Raw genomic sequence first — 21,564 nt, 5'->3', positions numbered from 1 at the left:
CTCTATATTGTTTACTTAATAGTCAGAAGCCTGGAGCATCTGTCAGTTCATGAACTATTTCTTTCATTCTACGGTGCATTTAAATGGTATCTTCTTCCATTACAGCATACTGTGTAGTAATGTGCAATCACTGATAGGTGTGAAAGAAATAGATGAGTTTGGTGTCATACGCACTCCTGCTGATAATGAGAGATGCAGTTTTCTATCGTGTGGCTGTATAAGCTGGACTAGAAAGATTTTTCTTTCCAAAGGTTTACATTTTTTGCATGGCTTACCTAGTATCCTCTGATATATGCAGTACTGTGCAAAAGTTTTAGGCAGGTGGGAAGAAATGTTGTAAGGTAAAAATTATTTTAAAAATATATATTTGAATTGTTTATTTTTTATCAATTTACAAAATAAAATGCAAAGTAAGCAAACAGAAAAAAAATTGAAATCAAATCAATTTGGCTCCAAATCAGCATCAATTCTTACAATTGCACACAGGGATTTTGGTGGATTTGAGTCAGGTATATGATTAACCAGTTATACCAAGCAGGTGCTAATGATCATAAATTTCATATGTAGTTTGAATCACGGTCATAAAGAGAAACTCTGCTACTAAGGTGAGGTTGTGGAAGACCGTTTCATGTCACAGGTCATAAACCATGGCAAGATTGAGCACAGCAACAAGACACAAAGTAGTTATACTGCATCAGCAGGGTCTCTCCCAGTCAAAGTTCTAAAAGCAGACTGGGGTTTCAAGATGTGCTGTTCAAGCTGTTTTGAAGAAGCTCAAAGGAACCAATGAAAAATCACCCACCTTATTTCTACCTTTACTCCAGAGTAGGATCCTAGCCTTTATTTGGGTCCAAATACTACCTGGCTGTGCAAATGTCACAACTCACAATGCTTCATGTGACCTTGATTACTCCCTTATAGGTCTTTCTAGAAATCCCCAACTGCACCCCTATGCCAGTTACGGTTCTTCTGTGGCTCCCCCTAAATTATGCCCCTCCTCCCTGAGCCCCCTTATGGCCCGTAGTTTGCACCTCTGGGACTCGGTCCTTTACTCTGGCAACTTAAGGTCTCCCTTCCTTCCACTTCTCCCTCTCCTGAACAACCCACTCTTTGCACTGAGGTTGAACCAACCCCAAGCCTTTGTCTGGTGGCCTGCCCAAGGCTATTCTCAGGTGTGCCACTTCCTGGGAATCCAAACTTTTCCATCTTGGGCCTTCTATCTGTGAGACTCACACCGTGCCCTATGCAGAGTTGTATTGCTACCTGCAACTCCGCCACTGGATTTCTGGCCTCCGTCGCAATTCCTCTTTCCCATTACAGAAAATGGCCTTTAAGCACACCTGTCTCCACTCCCCTGTAGTCCAGGGGCACTATCTTGATCTACTTCTTAACTCCGGGGGGGGGGGGGGAGTTCATCTGGTATCCACCCATATGTTTTCAAATAGGAGTGAGACATAGCGGCTCCTATAGACTTGGAGAACTTTAGTAAAGCCTGGTCAATTGTAGCCAAATGTTCCACACCGTCACCTTGGAGGCAGCTTACAAGGTCCTCCTTCGCTGGTACTGGGTTCCGGCCTGCATAGCTCATTCAAACCCGTCATATAGTGATAGATGTTTCAGGGTCTGCAGCCAACATGGTGATCAGATCCACATTTGGTGGTCCAGCCTTCAATTGGTGGGATTCTGGTCAAGGGTCTACAGCCACCTATCAATGCTTTTTCAAGTTCTTTTCACAAGGACATTCGGCATGCACTCTGCCATTGCCCCCTTTCAGGCCTCTTCTCACACCAACAGAAGTTGGCCTTGTACCTTTTTATATCTACAAAGCATGCCATTGCTTTGGCCTGGAAGAAGCCCTCTTTTGGGTTTGCAGAGGTAAAGAGCATTTTAACTGATCCATGAGAAAATAAAAATCAGTATTATCCATGACTCCCACTCAAAATTCCTCAAAATTCCATAGAGCCCATGGTGATCTAATGCTCTCCCCACTCTGCCCCCAAACAGTCTGGGTATCCCTCTGCAGAGTACAGTCCAGCTCTTACTTCTCTTACTTAGTCTTGTCTATCCTTTTCTTCTCTTTCTCAAAAATACTTGTCTGCCTCTTCTCCCCCTATTCCCTTCTCCCTCCAAAACCCCTTGGTGGCGTTTCTGCACTTTTGCTGTGATTAACTCCCAAAAAATGCTTCTTTCATATTTGTATGAACTTTTACTTGTTTTGATTCCCTGCGTGGGACTCATATGCTCAATTTGTACTTTGTTATGTTGTTATTTTTAATAAAAACTATTGTACCAGTATAAAGAGTCTGGCAGCATTGAGGATCAAAGACACAATGGTCAGCAAAGGAAATCTAATACAGCAGATGGAAGGCAGATCTGTCACATAACCTGATAGGAGACTGAAATTACAAGGTGAGTCTCTCTTGTATCTCCTTCCTGGGCCCCACTGAAAGTGGAATAGAGGGTACCAAGGGACAGGAGGAACATGAGTTCCTGCAGATGTTGATGGGAGAACTTGCAGCAGGAGATGAGGTCCCAAGGAGACAGGTAAACCAATAGATCGGGAACAGTAGCAATGTTCAGAAGTCTATTCCAGGTTAAAGGTGCACTCCACTTATGCTGTTGGTTCAGGACGTGGGGCTTGTCGGAGCTCTCTGCTTACTTGAGGCAGGAACATTCAATGGTGCACAGAGCTGGTACAGCAGACAACCAAACAGGCATTTGAACAGGACAGGAAGCAAGGATCAGAGACAGAAGTGTGGTCACAGGAATAGCCAAGGTCATCAACAGGCATGCAGCAAGGTACCAAATCATGAGCAAAGCCAAACTCCAGAACATAGGCGGGTCAGAATTAAAAACAGGTCAGAATCCAAGATCAGTTGAGAAGCAAGCCGGGCAGCAACAAGGGAATCGTACAGGATAAACGCAGGACACAGGGAACAGCTGAAAATCAGTCAGCACAGAACATGAGCATGATCATCTTTTAAATAGGCAGTCTGGCACCAACAGGATTTTTTTCATGCATGCTCGCACCTGATAATCATGCGAATATCTGCACACCAGACGTCTCACAGAGATTCCCAGACAACATCATACCTACTTTCCTTTAATATCCAAGGATGTCCAGCAGTGCCATCAGCACAGAACTGGTGGAAACCAGTGGGACCCAGGTACACCTATCTACTGTCTGGCTAGGTCTGGCCAGAAGTGGGCCTCATGGAAGAAAGCCATACCTCTAACATGGAAACAAGGTCAAATTTTTAAATATTTGGATTTGTTAAACAAAGGTTAACTACTGTTCCCTGTCTTTGTCCTTGTTGAAGTGACTATATGTTGGATTTTAACACTTTACAAATAAAGATGTCTTTCTTTCGGAGTGCAGCAATCCAGGATTTCTTTGTTCCCAAAGGGCTGGAGAGTGATACAATAAGTTGAGTATGCAGGCAACAGTGAAGCATGTTTAAGGTTCCTTGCAAGTTTGGAGCTGCATCACTGCAAATGGATTTGGTCAATGGTGTCCTCAATACTGAGAAATATAGGCAGATGCATACCATCAGGGGGGTGTGCGATTGGCTCGAAATGTATTCTGCAGCAGGACAATGACCCCAAACATACAGCCAATGTCATTAAGAACTATCTTCAGCATAAAGGAGGAGTCCTGGAAGTAATGGTGTGGCCCCCACATAGCCCTGATCTCAACATCATCGAATCTGTCTAGGATTACATGAAGAGACAGAAGGATTGCAGGCAGCCTATACTTGATTTGATTTGAATTTCTCTTTCGTTTATTTACTTTCCATTTTGTTAATTGATTAAAAAAAACTATTAACGCTTCTATTTCTGAAAGCATTCTTAATTTACAGCATTTTTCACACCTGGTTAAAACTTTTGCACATTAGTATATACACTTATATTCTTATTTAAAATGATAGACAACTATGAAATAGTGTCCATGAAAATGATAGACAACTGAGAAATAGTGTATTCTGATAACTATATAAAGCAAAACATGATCGTATTCTGTACACGAGTTCCTTTGATGCACTGTATCAGTTTAGCTGCACAGATCAACACACGCTCAATACTAGAAATGCTCTGAATGCACATAGAAAACAGCTGTCAGAAAATGTAATTTTGTTACATTTCAATAAAGTTTTAAAAAATGGCAAACAAAAGGTAAACAGTGCCTTGCCATTGTAACAATGCAAACACTGTCTCCCCCCCCAACCTGCACACATTTGAGTGTGTGGGTTGATGTGAGTGAACACTTTTTTTTCTTCCACTTTTACATGCTACGAAAGCAAAGGCGACAGTTAACATCTTTAAAACAGTCACCTTTAAAGGGCCGTACACACGATGCCAAAATCGGATGGAAGAATTTGTACAACAAGCTGTCTGCCGATTTTCGGGCCGTTGGGTACGGTGCTTTCGACAGGCGATTTTTGCTTTTTCATCAGACAAAAGCTGAATGTGCAGACTATAACATTTTTGTTGGATGTAAATTCAACGTGTGATTTTTGTTGAATTAGTACTGTTTTCATATGAAAAAAATCGTAAGAGCAAGACATACGCATGCTCAGAAACAAAGCAATACATACAAAACTTCTGATGTTGTATTCTGTCATAGGAAAATTTTTGTATTGTGAGTAACTTTTTCACTTTTGACATGAGACTAGCATACCACAAAAAAAACAGACGTTCGGTCATCCGAAAATCTAAGCGTGTGTACAAAGCTTAATTCATATGATAACAATAATTAAAAAACCTAGAAGTGGCTTAAGGCTGATGCACACTACACCACACTGCGCTGCAATGCACACATTTTTGCATATTGAAGTGCATTGTTTTAGCTAGTCCAATTAAAATAAATGGGCTGTGATGCTCCTAAACCTACACAAATTTTGTGCATGCTATATTTTTTCAGAGCACCACAATACACATACCATGCATTGAGATGTGCAGGTTTGTTGGGATGCCATTCATGTATAATGGAATTGCAACCAATACACATGCGTACGGTGTGTTACCACACAATATGGTAACACATAAACTTCAATACATGTTACCACAAAATGTAGCTATGAATGAGCCCTTAGTTGGACTCAACCCCTGTAAGTAAATTCTGGGTACTATATCCAAATGCAACAATATGATATATCTAAACAAGTATCAATGAGGTTTACAAACAGGTAACGTAATAATATTGTGCAATTTTCCACAGCTCGTGATGTTGTTGCAAAGCTGGCCCAGGATAAAGTGACTGACCTAAGTGATTTCCAGTGGATCTCCCAACTCAGATACTATTGGGAAAACCGAGACGTCATGGTTAGAATGATCACTACTGAAGCCAAGTATGGTTATGAGTATCTTGGTAACTCCCCGCGTTTAGTGATAACTCCACTAACTGATCGCTGCTACAGGTATGGATGTGAAATATGACTTGGTGTGCTGTGTTGCTAAAGTAAATCCAGTAATTGGAAAAAAATAAGTATAAAGAAGTTTAATATTATGAAGTAGACTTTTTACAGATTTAAAAACTAGTTATATGCAATACCTAAAATAATTCGGTTAGCCCATTCCCTCCCGTCAGCTGCTCCTTGCCTTTGTTTTCTAATATTACTTTGCATGTTTCAATCATCATTATTAAAGGTAATGACATTGATGAGAACTTCAAATTTATGAAAGATTTCTCGCCTCTCTTATAGAACATTAATGGGCGCATTGAAGCTAAATCTTGGTGGCGCACCAGAGGGTCCAGCTGGAACTGGTAAAACAGAAACTACAAAAGATCTTGCTAAAGCACTGGCCAAACAGGTAATCTCTTTTTAAATAGTAACTTTACAGATCAATCTGTTTAGTTTTGGGGGCAACCTGCAGCCTGTGTATGTTTCTTCATATAAATGTAGCAAATGTATTTGTCTATATGCTATTTCGACTTTTTCCACTCTCCTGTTCTGCCATTCTATCATCATCTTGTGGCTTTTCAACTTGTATATTTATTCTTTCAATATCATTTTAATTTATCTATAGGCTGGGTCGCTTAATAAGTCAGAGTTATACTTAGTTATTTGTGAACCTCAGACATGAAATATGAACAAAGTATATAATTCTATAGTGTATACTTGTCTCGATTAAGAACTTTCCAGGGAAAAAAATGTCAGTATTTACATCTGATGAAGCTGGAAGTGAAATCATGACCTCTCGAGATCATAGAGATGGCCAAAGTCTTCAGCCAGCTCTGTGGTAACCCACCACTGAATCGGATCTCGGGCTCTCTGATCACACGGGAAAGCCCAGAGAGGTGTCGATGGGTGTCTCCTCCTGCTGCCAGTAAAAACAATGCAGTTGGTTATCAGCTGCTAGGATGGCTTTTACGCGAGGGGAATTGCCAGCTGAAAGATTTCTGGACGATGCCTGTAGCTGCATGCATCATACAGATATCTCCACTTCAAGTGCAGGACAACATCTGACGTCCTACGGGTGGGAAGTGGTTAAATGATCAATACAGTGAAAGTCCATGCAAATTTTGTTTGAACTTATTTGTCTTATTTTGTTTGTTTTTCATTAGTATATGGTTTAGTAAAGAGTACTAATGATATGCCAAATACAAAAAACATTCCAGCTAACCATATTTTAACTTCCTTAAGTTTAGATTAGTCAGAGCAAAGACAGCTGCCTGATATAGCTCATTGTAGTGCTTTTTTTTGTCATTGCCTATATGAATTTGTAAATTCACATAATTTGTATCCTGTATACAATATGCAATATCTCTAATGCCGCGTACACACGACCAGACTTTTCGAGGGACTAGGTCTGACAGACTTTCGACGGAGTTCTGACAGAGTTCTGACAGAGTTCTGACGGACTTTCCGAATTAATGGACTTGGCCACACACAATCACACCAAAGTCCGACGGATTCGAACGTGATGATGTACGACTGGACTAGAATAAGGAAGTTCATAGCCAGTAGCCAATAGCTGCCCTAGCGTCGGTTTTTGTCCGTCGGACTAGCACACACACGAGCGGATTTCTCAGTAGGAACTGGGTCCGGCGGAGTTCTGTCGGAAAAATTTGAAACATGTTCCATTTCTAAAGTCTGTCAGACTTTTGCAAATCAAAAGTCCGCTGCAGCCCACACACATTCGAATGGTCTGCCGGAATCATTCCATCAGAATTTTGATGTTGAAAAGTCTGGTCGTGTGTACGGGGCATAACACTTCTGTTACTGGACTGGACACCTCAGTTTAGACATATATTGATAAGACATGTAAAAGTCAATATAGCATTAAATACATTTTTCTAATTGCTTTTAGAAAATTAGATAGCATAGCAGATAGAAAAGAACAGTTCTATTCACCTTTTTTTAGTAAGATGTTAATCAATAGTAAACAGCATGATAAAATGACAGTCTTCTTTTCTTTTGATTTCCCACACAGTGCGTTGTGTTTAATTGCTCAGATGGCCTTGACTATAAAGCTATGGGTAAATTCTTTAAAGGTCTAGCACAGTCTGGAGCCTGGGCATGTTTTGATGAATTCAACAGAATTGAGGTAAAAATTCAAAGCGGAAATGTGCTAATAATTTTGTTTATAAATGTTTGCATTTATAGGAGCAGTCCACTGAACAGGTTTAAATAGAGGATAATATAAGTGAAGTTTGTAAGTCTTTATCATCTTCATGATGATAAGCAGTTTGGGTTTTCTTGCTGTCTGTCTCCATTTACCTGCTCTATGGGCCCATCCACACGTCTATGACTTGTGATGTGACTTTGGATATAAGGCGCATGACAAGTCACAGCCCATTGTTTGCAATGGCACCTGTACAGATTGATGTTGTAAACAGCGGCTGTGTGGCTTGTAAAAAAAAAAAAACCTGCAAGGCAATGGCATAATGTGCTAGTATGTTTGGATACTAGCACATTATGAAATACTCACTTTGTAACAAAGCCCTCCAGTGCTGTACTGTCGCCACTGAGAGGGCTGACATGTCCCCCCATCTTTCTCCTCCCGGGTTCACGCGCTCTGCCTATGTGATTTGGCGGAGGCATGATGACATCACTCCCTCGGTTCTGTCACAAAGCTCTGAAGCTCCGTCAAGTTATGCCGGACCTTCAGAGCACATGCACCAGTGAAATAACTGGCTGCATCCAGGGTGAATATCTCCTGAACGGTGCACGCTTAGGCGATATTCATTTTACCTAAAGGTAGGCTTACCTGCAAGTAAAAATTACCAAGCTGGCTTTACTACCGCTTGAATGTCACAGCAATTTTGAAGAGGTGCCTGCACTGCTTTGTTGCGACTTTTGATGCAACTTTGGTCCAGATAATGTAAAGTTGAATCAAAGTAGCACCAAAAGTTGCTCCAAAGTCACACTGGAATTCGTGCAAGTTTGGAAACACACTAATGTAAATGGAGCCTAAGTTGCAGACCCATAGCAGTCCTTGGATGATCTAAAATCTAAATAGAATTTGCCGAATGACAAGGATACACAAAAGTCTCTGCATAGCAGTATAGAATGCAGGACCAAGATACTGGCAGCAAATGTGTGAGATACATTTACTCACCAAGCCTCTCCTGACTGTCTTCTAAAAGCATTGTCCCATTACTCTTTCAATTGATGTATTTGGTGGACTTTAACCCTTTGAGGACCAAGGGATGTATTTATCCCATGTTTTTAATTGCCTGTATCATCTGATTAAGAACTTAAAATACTTCTTTTTTTTTTTTTCTTTTGTTTGAGTCAAAATATTAGTTCTTATCAAAAAATGGTTGTCATAATTCCTCCCCCAAAAATGACACAAGTGTGGAAATGGTTATATTTATTGTTCAAATACATTCTTAAAGGGAAAAAATTATAATTATTTTTATATTGATGACGGTAATCTTATGGTCCTCAAAGGGTTAAGCCAAATAAAACTGAACCTATGGCTGTACTTAAAGAGCATCATTAAAGTTGATTGGATGGATCATAAATTGGTAATGTTGACGCTATCCTGTTGTAAAGATCCTTGAAACTGTCAGCATAGAATGGGCAGTAAATAATTATTAATACTAATAAGGGAACCTGTCTAGCGCTCTAAACTTCTAAAGTTAGCAGCTCAGAGATAGAGAGTCTCTTTGCCCTTGGAGACGGAAAAGGGTCAGGGCCTACATGAGATAAAAGATGGACTAAGGCTCTTTTCTTTTTTTTTTTTTTTTATTGCAGTAGCTTAAAAACGATATTGACTACGGTACATATTTTCCTGTTGAGGGGCATTTACTAACAGAATATGTAATTGGAAAACATGCTTCATAAATGTGATAAAATGTAGAAAGATAATAATCCAAACATTTTCAAATCTTATATTTATTTTGTAAAATAAAAGCTGCCCTGTAACAGTCTCTCTTTATGTAGGTTGAGGTGCTGTCAGTAGTGGCCCAGCAGATTCTCAGCATACAGCAGGCAATCATAAGGAACATGAAGACTTTCATGTTTGAAGGAACAGAACTGACCCTCAATCCAACCTGCTGTGTGTTCATCACTATGAATCCTGGATATGCAGGTCGAGCTGAACTTCCGGACAATTTAAAAGTATGAAATTGTACAAGAGAACAATTATGAAGTTCTATTTTGTTGGTTTAATGTAGTCAGAGCAAAAAGGCCATATCTCATTGATAAAGGGTATTTACTTGATTTCTCTCTGGACTACATTATGGAGTATTATGTGTCCTTAGTTAGCAATGGGAAACATTGCTGCAACAGGACTGACACCCTTGTACTGTGTTTTGTTTAGTATTAGGCTCGGTTCACATTGCTGCGATGCAAGAACCCATGCAAATCCAGTACGGGTTCCCGCTTCGCATACAATCCACAGGCATTTCACACTGCCCTATGAAAACCGCTATGGGTGTCAATACAAAGTTAACTGCTTCAGCCCCGGAAGATTTTACCCCCCTTCTTGACCAGAGCACTTTTTGCAATTTGGCACTGCGTCACTTTAACTGACAATTTTGCGGTTGTGCAATGTGGCTCCCAAACAAAATTGATGTCCTTTTTTTCCCACAAATAGAGCTTTTTTTTGGTGGTATTTGATCACCCCTGCGTTTTTTTTTTTTTTGCGCTGTATACAAAAAAAGAGCGACAATTTTGAAAAAAAACACATTATTTTTTACATTTTGCTATAATAAATATCCCCCAACAATATATAAAAAAACATTTTTTTTCCTCAGATTGGGCCGATACGTATTCTTTTACATATTTTTGGTAAAAAAAAAAATCGCAAAAATAGTTTGATTAGTTTGCGCAAAAGTTATAGTCTTTACAAAATAGGGGATAGTTTTATGGCATTTTTATTAATATTTATTTTTTACTAGTAATGGCGGCGATCTGCGATTTTTATTGTGACTGCAACATTATGACGGACACATCGGACATTTTTGACACATTTTTGTGACCATTGTTATTTATACAGCAATCAGTGCTATACAAATGCACTGATTCCTGTGTAAATGGCACTGGCAGTGAAGGGTTTAACCATTAGTGTGTCCTGGGGCATGTTTCTAACTGTGGGGGGGGCGTGGCTACATGTGAAACGTCACTGATCTCTGCTCCCAATTACAGGGAGCAGAGGTCATTGACACTGTCACTAAGCAGAACAGGGAGATGCTTGTTTACATTAGCATCTCCCCGTTCTTCCTCCCCGTGAGACGATCGCAGGTATCCCCGCGGCGTTTGAGTCCACGAGGCCCGCAATCTGACTCGCGGAGGTCCCGGCTGGCGCGCGCACAGGATGGCACAGCGGCTAATTTAAAGGGACGTACCTGTACGGCCATTTGCCTGTCCGTGCCATTCTGCCGACGTACATCGGCGTGCGCCGGTCGGGAACCGGTTAATGACACCTCCAGATCGGTTCGCACATCGCAGTGCAAACTGTCAATTCAGACAGGAATCGGATTACAAGGGTGTGAACATCCATGTGATCTGATTCTCGTGCGGACCAAAGAAAGGGTCCTGCACGACTTTGGTGATGCAAATTCCATCATACAATCTGTATGACTGAAATCACATTGCACAGACATCGCTTGTGATTTGCACAGTAGTGCGGTGTGAATCAAATGCGATGTCTGACATTGCAGCAGTGTGAATCCGGCCTGAGTGTATGGCAAATCTGCTTGAGTTCAATTCGTCAAAAGTATGGTGAATCTTTTTTTTTTATTTCAGCAAACCTGAGCTTCAAGGTGAATCCCTCTGAAATATATGGGGGCAAATTGTGTTAAATTCTGCCCATTGCTAGGGCTAATAGGCCAACTATTGTAAAAAATAAAGGCATGGGAAGCTGGACAAAGCAATTGGGTATATGTACCTATGAAACAAATGAAAACAAAAATACTATACAGTGGGGAGAGGGTCTTTTCATGCAGCTTTGAGGGCATTATTGAAAATACACAAATCCATTAAATAATATGCTTTGTGTGCCTTAAAGCTGTATGTGGTGTTGCAGAACAGTATGATTTTCACAGACCGTCTCAGTGACAGCATACACTGACAGCTCATATTTGGCTGTGGAATTGATGTTTTTTCTGTTACAATTAGCTTGGTTTACATATAGCAGCAGCGTCTCAATCTGACCCACTTTGACCAGTAGATAGAAATTTTCCAATAGTTCACCATGGATCTCCCTGTTCTCACAAATACAAAACTGTTCAGCTGCTGGATAACTTTTATCAAGCTCGTATTAAGACTAAGAGACTGCATATAATACAACAGTCAAATATCAGCCTGTAGCAGGACATTTTAATGAGCAAAGTTAGGCACAATTTTATTTTTTAGAGACAAAGAGCACAGGCTAGGGTTTTACTTTAAGAATTAAAATACTGTAGAGGATAAAGCAAAAGTGTCCAGCAGCAGTCCAGGACCATTTTAATTAGAGATAATAGGCCTAACTGGTGTATGCCTACATTTTTAACATGCTATTCAAAGTAGTATGCTCTTTCACACTGGAATAATTAAAACTTTTTAGCATGAGAACATCCTTTAAATCATGTACTGCTTGTTGCTTAAGGTTTTGCTAAGGCAACGTCAAATTTTATATTGTAATCTCTCAAAAGCAGGTCCCTCATAACCCTCTTGTCTTGAATCATATTGTAATTGTACTGTATCTCTTTATTTCATTAAGTGCTGCTGGCCAGGCTGTTGATGCTATGTGAATCCTGAATATTAATAATAATAATATTTTTTCCTAGGCATTATTTAGAACAGTGGCCATGATGGTCCCGGACTATGCACTTATTGGTGAAATATCCCTTTACTCCATGGGTTTTTTGGATTCTAGAAGGTAAGTTCAAGTTTATATAAACAATATATTATTCATTATATGTCAGTAATGAAATCAGAGCCAAAGGTACTCTCTAGAGAATGTCTCAGCCTAGCCAAACAGGTGTGAATAAACCATACCACATGACTGGGAATGTTTACAACAAATAGCTTTTATTCATGTAGTTTAAACATAAAAAAAAATCTATTGGTGTAACTGCTAAATAATATTAGCTGTAGTTGGGCTTTAATTTGTTCCTTACCCAGTTGAGGACCTTGGGCCTTGTCCTTCTGCCCCATTGCCACTCCCTTCCTCTCATTTCTCAGCAATTTATGTCTGCAAAAAATACAGAGGGTGCAACTCTTCGTACATTACCATCATACAATTTATTAAATACCATATAGCAAATAGATACTCACAAACATAAAAAATCAACAGGGTTATAACTCATATTCTTCAGCTTTGGGCGGTAGGTCCCATCACAAAATCAAACACGTTTCGGGAGACATGCCCCCTTCCCTAGCTGAGCTTTGAGGAAGGGGGCATGACTTCTGAAACACGTTAGCTTTTCCATCTGATGATTTTGTGATGGGACCTACTGCCCTTGGCTGAATAATATGAGTTATAAGCCTGTTGATTTTTTATGTTTGTGAGTATCCGTTTACTATTTGGAATCTAATAAATTGTATGGTGGTAATGCACAAAAAGTTAAGCCCTCTTGTGTGTTTTTTGGAAGTTGATTAGAGATTTCCCAAACTGTGAAGGGCTGTACCTGAAGTATTGCACACCTTTTTTATTGTCTTCTGGAGCACCGTGAATGATCATTAGAGTATTTATATTTTGGTTAAGAGACTGCGCAATTTCTGTCTGTCAAAATTACAGCTCTGTAGATAGAGCAGCTATTACAACTGCTACTTTTAAAAACTGACCTGCTGACATAGTGTTTATAGGACTGTTCAGGATGGAAATAAAAAGATAAAAAGTAACATTGTTACGTTTGTATTTACTCTGTTCCATTCTTCTTCAGATCAAAGGGATATGTTTCAATCTGTGTATGATGTCAGTTAAAGCAAGCTGACAATTATTATAATATTTTTGTTCCTATCATCCTCCTATTAACCCTTAATTTTCCGTACACAGCCCTAATTAAGTCCATCTCCCCCTTCTCTCCCAAGCTATTTTTCCTGCTGAATTCCTATTTTTCTAACACTTGACCCTTTCACTGCTAGAGTCATTTTGTGTTTTTTTTTTACACACGTTTAAAAAATCATTTTAGGCCAGAAGATTATATAAAACCCTAAAGCATTATATATTTCCTAGGACACAGAAATGCATTATATTATGCATTTTTTAAATAAAATATAAAAAATGAGGTTGAACTGTGTAAATAGCCAATATGTCAAGTAGGGATGGGCTTTATGTTTGGGTTGAGCTTGACTTGAGCATTGGCTGTTTGCCCTGAATAGCGAACAATTTGGGGTGTTTGCTGCAAATTAGAAAGCCGCAGAACACCCTTTAAAAGTCTATAGGAGAAATCAAAAATGCTAATTTTAAAGGTAATATGCAAGTTATTGTCAAAAAAAGTGTTTGGGGACCTGGGTCCTGCCCCAGGGGACATGTATCAATCCGAAAAAAGTTTTAAAAACTGCAGTTTTTTTGGGAGCAGTGATTTTAATAATGCTTAAAGTGAAACAATAAAAGTGTAATATTCCTTTAAATTTCGTACCTGGGAGGTGTCTATAGTATGCCTGTAAATTGGCGCATGTTTCCCATGTTTAGAACAATCTGAGAGCAATGACATGACAAATTTCATACCAGGCCGTTCAGTTCTGGTATGGATTTTAAGGGGAACCCCACGCCAAGATTTTTTTTAAAAGTCAGAGGGGGCGGCTGACCCCGCCCCCTCTGACTTCACGGGGAAAGCCATAGAGAAATCCCCATGCGTCAGAGGAGGGCAGCGTCACCGGGAGGGATATTCCCATTGAAGTGGATCGTCCAGAGGAAGATGCCGGATGAGAAGACTGGAGGAAGAAGTAGAGGAAGAAGCGGGGGAAGAACAAGATGGAGGAAGAAGAAGAAAATCGAAGCAACAACAGAAGAAGAAGCAGGGAATGAAGAAGAAGACATTAATAAAGGAATTGTCAAAAAACGGCTTTTGTCTTTTTTTAACATTTTTTACACTTTTTTGTGAAATGGTAGGGGTACATTTGTACCCCATTACCAATTCACATGGGGGGCTGGGATCTGGGGGTCCTCTTGCTAAAGTGGGCTTCCACATTCAGATAAGCCCCCTGACCGCAGACCAACCACCGGGCAAGATGAGACCCTTCTCCCCATCAACATGGGGACAAGGTGCTTTGGGGGCTACCCCAAAGCACCCTCCCAATGTTGAGGGCATGTGGCCTGGTACAGTTCAGGAGGGGGGCGCTCTCTCGTCCCCCCCTCTTTTCCTGCAGTCTGCCAGGTTGCGTGCTCGGATAAGGGTCTGGTATGTATTTTTGGGGGGACCCCACGCCATTTTTATTAAAAAAATTGGCGCAGGTTCCCCTTAATTTTGAGGGGGACCCCACACCATTTTTTTTTTTTTTTTTTTACATTTTGACTCAGGGTTCCCCTTAATATCCATACCACACCTGAAGGGCCTGGCATGGAATTTGGGGGGACCCAACGCACTTTTTTTCTTTAATTTTGGTTCGGAGTTCCCCTGTGGGGGAATCCCATGCTGTTTTCTTCAATTACTTTGTGTATTGCCAGGACCGACAATTTATTATAGCCTTGAGTAGCTATAAATTACTTTTTTCCTTTAGAAATGTAATTTTGCTCTCAGATTGTTCTAAACACGGGAAACATGTGCCACTTTACAGGCATACTATAGACACCCCCCAGGTACAAAATGTAAAGGAATATTACACTTTTATTGTTTTACTTTAAGCATTATTAAAATCACTGCTCCCAAAAAAACAGCAGTTTTTAAAACTTTTTTTGCATTGATACATGTCCCCTGGGGCAGGACTCGGGTCCCCAAACACTTTTTATGACAATAACTTGCATATAAGCCTTTAAAATTAGCACTTTTGATTATTCATGTTTGTGTCCCATAGACTTTAATGATGTTTGCGTGTTGCAACAATTTTTTTGCCTGTTCGCATGTTCTGGATGCGAACCGGGGGGTGTTCGGCTCATCCCTAATGTCAAGTCTTAAAAATGTATGCACCTGTGAAACTGCAACAAACATAGTTACCCTAAGTTTTTTATGGGCGACACTTTAAAAGCCCCACAGTTCATCATGGGCCTAAAATTAGTGTTCTTGCTCCTGCACGCATTGTGATTTGTTGTGTAGTGCAAGTGGCATTTCTGTGCGTAGGAGACGTATGCATTTACATTCTTCTGTGCTTTTACATAGGGGAGGGTGTGCTCAACATTGTGGGGGCTGGGTTGCAGTGCTTGGGTTTAACTTATATTTTTTACAGTTTTTTTATTTTATTTATTTTTTTGCTTTTTTTTTTATAAGGGGGCTAATAGGACTCATTCTACAGATGGCACTGAAAAACACTCAGGGTGATAGCAGTTTCCTTGCATCAAAGTAAAGTCTTATAATGACAACACTCCCTTCGTCTTAAAACAAAAAGGCCTTCATGCTACCAAAAAGATGTCCCTAAAAAGCTATACCTAATGAAAAATGAAATAAACACACAAACAAATGTATATTCTGAGTGAAAAATAAAAATAAAACTAACCTGCTGCAAAACCTATTCGTGTTCACATTACACAAAAAGAGCACAAATGATATAAAGTGATCTTGCGCATTGGCACATTGGCAATCAACCTAAATAGTGTTGTAACAGTATAAAATATAGTCCAAGAAAAATGGTCAAAAGGAAGAAATGAACGGTGGGTATCAGATGATACGGTTCAAAAAAATATATCAAAAATCAATAAAAATAGCCAGAGTCCATACATGAATATATATGCTCATATATCAAAGAAAAGTCCACTTCTCCGTCAACTTCCATCTATACTGGAGATCCAATAGGAAATGAGCTCACAGAACTCTCACCTCAAATCTGTAAATAACCAGCATCCACACCAGGACTTTATCCTTCTATTCCTCCATCCTTCAATATGGCGTCCCCGTCCAGGAATGATACACCAAGTAATGGGATTTGGTAATGGACACACCGTGTCCGGCGCTATATTTTCAAATGGTGACCAAAATCGCCACAGGAGAATTTTTTTCCTGTGGCAATTTTACCCTATATATAATGTATGTATGTGTGTTACATTGTTGTCTTCAATAACTGACTTTTTATAGATCAGCAGAAATGTGTCTTTGTATGGCCTTGGGACAGTGCACTTCAATGCCTAGGGAGAGTGCAGAGTTTAGTTATTTAGTGCTGTTTCTTCCTTTTTACACCACCGTGTAAAATAACAGCAATTCACCCAGTACATACAGCAAGGTGAAGACCAAGACGGCTATTATTCTTAATGCCATCAGCCTGGCCATGCTGTACATTGTAAGAAGAAGAAGCGTGGTCAAGGGTGTAAACACTGTACCAGCCCCAAGTATTGTAGGAAGAGTCATATTTTAGAGAGAAGAGATTTTATTAAGCAAGTACAACACACTTTAAAAAAGAGACAAGGCTCCAGTTTCAAATTATACATTTATTCCATTTACTTGAAACCTCTTCACATCAAATAAAGGCTTTGCCTGTCAATTCCCTACATTTCTCCTCTAAATAATGCAGCTGAGAGATGAACTACCCTGATTATCTTGCTGTCTAAAATGTGTAATGCGATTAACACTTTAATATTGGACTGTGTTTCCATTCAGTTTAGTTTCTCTGTACGAGTATTAACTACATTTCTGATCCATGACTGAATTAATCTATTCAACTGAGAGAATTAACATGTTCTCTAGTTTTAATCTGCAGTTTCAAATTGTGCAACAGCTTCAGGGCCCTATTTTTGTAACACAAGATATCCAATTAATCTGTCATTTAAACTTCCCAGCATTTTGTAAACCATAAACTCTACGCTGTCACACATCACATTTAAGAAGAACTGCTTATCTGGATAATCTCCTTCTATTCTGACATTCAGGAAATCTAGGAATACATTTGGAAATATATGCCATGTCTTCAGAAAGAACCTAAAATGTGTTTTGCTACAGATAAACCTTTTTTCAGATAAAAAAAAAGAATGCAAATAGTTGCACCGATTAAAAAAGATGGTGTTTTGGGGATTGTGATGCCGGCAAGTAGCAGGTTTATTGTGAAGTTTAACTGGCAAGATAAGTTTATGGCAAGAAATCATATGTATCTTATTTTAGATTTACAGCACACGAGTGATAGTGATTGGCTTTGTGCCTTCAAATAAATATTTAACTGGTTATAGAAAACATTGTAGAACAATTTAGTTCAGAGGAGTGAAAAACGGTTTATCTGTGACTGCAATAGAAGAAACTCCTGTTTCCACAAATCAATTTATATGGAGGTAGGCACATTAGTGGAAAGAAATCCTATCAAACTGTACAGAAGGGATTGGTGCCTAGATAACAATCTATAGACAAAGACTGGTTTATGCTGTATTTATAGTCAATAATATTAGGCACTCTACTTCGCATCAGAAGATCTCCTTTAGACAGTGTTCCTGCCATTGTACAGCCAACTTTTAGCAATGGGGGTCTCTTCATTACAGGTCACTGTTAATGCACTCCAGAAACTATAAAAATCCAATCACTCTTTAAAGCCGTAATAAACTCAAAAGCAAACATTTATTATATTGCAGCTTACCATCCATGCGATGGCTGCATATTTTTTCTTTTTTAGGCTTTATCTCTGATATTTTCACCAGGTGATCTGGACAGTCTTTTGTTTTTCAAAAGAACAAGCTCTCTTTCAGAAGTATCAGTTTACAAGGATGGGATAAACCATTCGACACTGGCAAGGGGTGTTTACAATGATTTGTTTTATTTATTCATGCATAACCTTTAGAAAAAAATAGGATTTTTATATACAACTTACCTGTAAAATCCTTTTCTTGAGAGTACATCACGGGACACAGGAGCTCATTACATAGTGGGTTATATAGGCACCTCTGGTGATTGGACACTGGTTAACCCAAATTAAGGAGAATTCCTCCCCTATATAACCCCTCCCATATGGGAGGCACCTCAGTTTTGTAGCAAAGCCATAGGAAACCACGTAAAACCCAAGAGGGGCGGGAGCCCTGTGTCCCGTGATGTACTCTCAAGAAAAGGATTTTACAGGTAAGCTGTATATAAAAATCCTATTTTCTTGATCATACATCACGGGACACTGGAGCTCATTACATAGTGGGATGTCCCAAAGCAATGCTCAGATTGAGGGGAGGGAGACACAGATCATAATTATAGACCGCCATGGGCCGGAGGACCTAAACTGCAACCTGCAGCACACTGCGCCCAAAGGCGATATCATCTTGCCCTCTGACATCCACCTGATAGAATAGGGTGAATGTGTGGACTGATGACCAAGTTGCAGCCTTACAGATCTGAGCCAGGGAGGCCTGGTGATGCACTGCCCAAGAAGCACTTACAGCCCTAGTAGAGTGCGCTTTCACTTGAAAAGGAGGGATTTTCCGTTTAACACTATAGGCCTGAGAAATAATCTGTCTAATCCACCTTGAGAGAGTAGATTTTGATGCCGCCTGGCCCTTCCTAGGGCCTTCCGGCAAAATAAATAAGCAATCAGTTTTCCTTATCTGAGCCGTTGCTTGAAGATAGATACTGATTGCCCTAACCACATCCAAAGTGTGCAAAGATTCTTCTTCTGCGGACTGTGGGTCCGGAAAAAAGGATGGTAGGATTACATCTTGATTCAAATGGAATCCCGAAACCACCTTTGGTAGAAAGGACCTGTTGGGGCGCATGACCACCCGATCCTTATGAACAATTAGATACGGCTCTTTGCTGGAGAGAGCTGCTAGTTCTGACACTCTTCTAGCCGTGGATATGGCTACCAAGAAAACCAATTTTTTGGTCAAAAGAACTAATGAAGCCAGATGCAAAGGTTCAAAAGTTGCCCCTGCAAAGCCGAGAGAACCAAATTCTGATCCCATGGGCATACCGGAGGTTTGACTGGTGGCCTTATCCGCATAGCCCCCTGGATGAAAGCCCGCACCAGGGAATGCGATGCAAGTGGCTTCTGAAAAAACACTGACTAGGCCGAAATCTGCACCTTGATGGTGCTTACGGCCAAATTCATTTCTAGGCCTGACTGGAGGAAGGCCAAGATCCTGCTAATGACATACTTTCTAGGATGCCATTCCCTGAGTTCACACCAGTAAACATATGCCCTCCAGATTTTGTAGTAAATAAGCCTGGAGGCCGGCTTTCTGGCATTAACCAGAGTAGAAATGACTGGCCCTGAAAGCCCACGGTCTCTCAGAATGTGGGTCTCAGCAGCCAAACCGTCAAATTCAGACTGTGTAAAGCAGGATGGTAAATTGGACCCTGTGAGAGCAGATCTGGCCGGAGAGGGAGGATCCATGGCCTGCCTACTGCCAACTTCATGATCTCTGCGTACCACGGTCGCCTGGGCCAAGCCGGGGCTACCAAAAGAACCGATTTTGTCCCCCTCTTGACTCTTCCCAGGAACCGCGACAGAAGTGGGTACGGGGGGAAGGCATAAATCAGATTGTACTGATCCCAGGGAACTGTCAGAGCATCTGACCCCTGAGCAAGTGTATCTCTTGTTCTTGACACGAATTTGTCCAGTTTTCTGTTGAACCTGGACGCAAACAGATCTACGTCTGGAGTACCCCACCTGCGACATATGTCCAAAAACACGTTGGGGTGCAGAGCCCATTCTCCTGGGCACAACTGCTGGCGGCTCAGAAAATCCGCCTGCCAATTTTCCACTCCTGGAATGAAGACTGCACAAAGGCATGGAACATGCTTTTCTGCCCAGACAAGTATGCGATTCACCTCTTTTTGCGCAACCAGACTCCTAGTACCGCCCTGGTGATTGATATAGGCCACTGCTGTGGCATTGTCGGACTGAACCCGAACAGGGAGACCCCGTAGTCTGGAAGACCACTTTATGAGAGCCATATAAACTGCCCGGATCTCCAAGACATTTATGGTCAATAGCTTCTCGATCGCAGACCATTTCCCCTGCGAGCACGTCTCCTCTAACACTGCTCCCCAGCCTGTCAGGCTGGCATCTGTCGTAATAACCTTCCATGGAAGAGGAAGAAAAGTTTTGCCTTTCAGCAAATTCTCGGTTTGTAACCACCAGACGAGACTCTTGCGTGTCCCTGAGGATAGACGCATAGGAAGATCCAAGGATTGGGGCTTCCTGTTCCAAGCCGCAAGGATGCTGCATCTTTGCAGAGGCCTTGAGTGGAACTGGGCAAATGGAATGGCCTCGAAGGAGGCGACCATTTTCCCTAACAGTCTCATGCACAACCGAATGGGGGAAGATCTCCTGCCCAGAATTAGGCACACCAGATCCCCGATGGCCAAGGCTTTTGGCCTTGGAAGAAACACATTGCCCTGAGCGGTGTCGATAAACATACCCAGGTATTCCAACCTGGTAGCAGGCTGTAGGGACGACTTTTCTAGGTTTATAATCCAACCTAGGCATTCCAGGTGTTCTAGCGTTCTGGAAACACTGTGGTTCAGGAACGCTACTGTTTTCTCCATGAGAATCAAGTCATCTAGATAAGCCATGGCGGCTATACCCTGAGCTCTTAGGTTTGCCAAGAGAGGGTCCAGAATCTTTGTGAAGACTCGAGGGGCCGTAGCAAGCCCGAACGGCAAGGCCACAAATTGAAAATGGCGCCGCTCTACCGCGAACCTTAGATACTTTTGGTGTGCGGGAAAAATTGGCACATGGAGATATGCATCCTTGATGTCTATTAATGCCATAAACTCTCCCCCTTGCAGGGAGGAGACCACAGTGCGAATTGACTGCATTCGGAAGGACCGGATGCGTAAAAACCGGTTCAGATCCTTCAGATCCAGGATAGGTCTGACACTTCCATTTGGCTTCGGAACGGTGAAGAGATTCGAGTAAAACCCTGAACCCTGTTCTTTTGGGTCCACTTCTACTATACCATACCATCTTGGGAGTCAAATATCGGCCCAAGATATGGATCTGGTTTGTTGTAGCCCTTAGGCCCCCGCAGGGACCTGCACAGAGCTTTCTTCATAGCACATGTTTTACGTGACCAACCACCATTGACACTGGCGAAAAAACTGAGGTGCCTCCCATATGGGAGGGGTTATAT

General features: G+C 41.0%; 1 protein-coding gene across 1 annotated transcript in view; it reads left to right on the top strand.

The window, feature by feature from the left end:
- Positions 1–21,564, top strand: part of DNAH3 (dynein axonemal heavy chain 3) — a 730,495-nt gene that overhangs the window by 474,134 nt on the left and 234,797 nt on the right. The window contains exons 28-32 of the mRNA XM_077448990.1: positions 5,219–5,417; positions 5,703–5,811; positions 7,435–7,548; positions 9,393–9,569; positions 12,221–12,312. Of these exons, the coding sequence (XP_077305116.1) occupies positions 5,219–5,417; positions 5,703–5,811; positions 7,435–7,548; positions 9,393–9,569; positions 12,221–12,312 (691 nt within the window). The remainder of the gene's footprint in view (positions 1–5,218; positions 5,418–5,702; positions 5,812–7,434; positions 7,549–9,392; positions 9,570–12,220; positions 12,313–21,564) is intronic.

Source organism: Lithobates pipiens, unplaced genomic scaffold (assembly GCF_037356315.1).
Source record: "Lithobates pipiens isolate NorthernLeopardFrog02 unplaced genomic scaffold, aLitPip1_a1.2 Scaffold_22, whole genome shotgun sequence".
NCBI lineage: Eukaryota > Metazoa > Chordata > Amphibia > Anura > Ranidae > Lithobates > Lithobates pipiens.
Note: the sequence above shows the minus strand (reverse complement) of the source record. Positions and strands in the feature narration are given on the sequence as shown.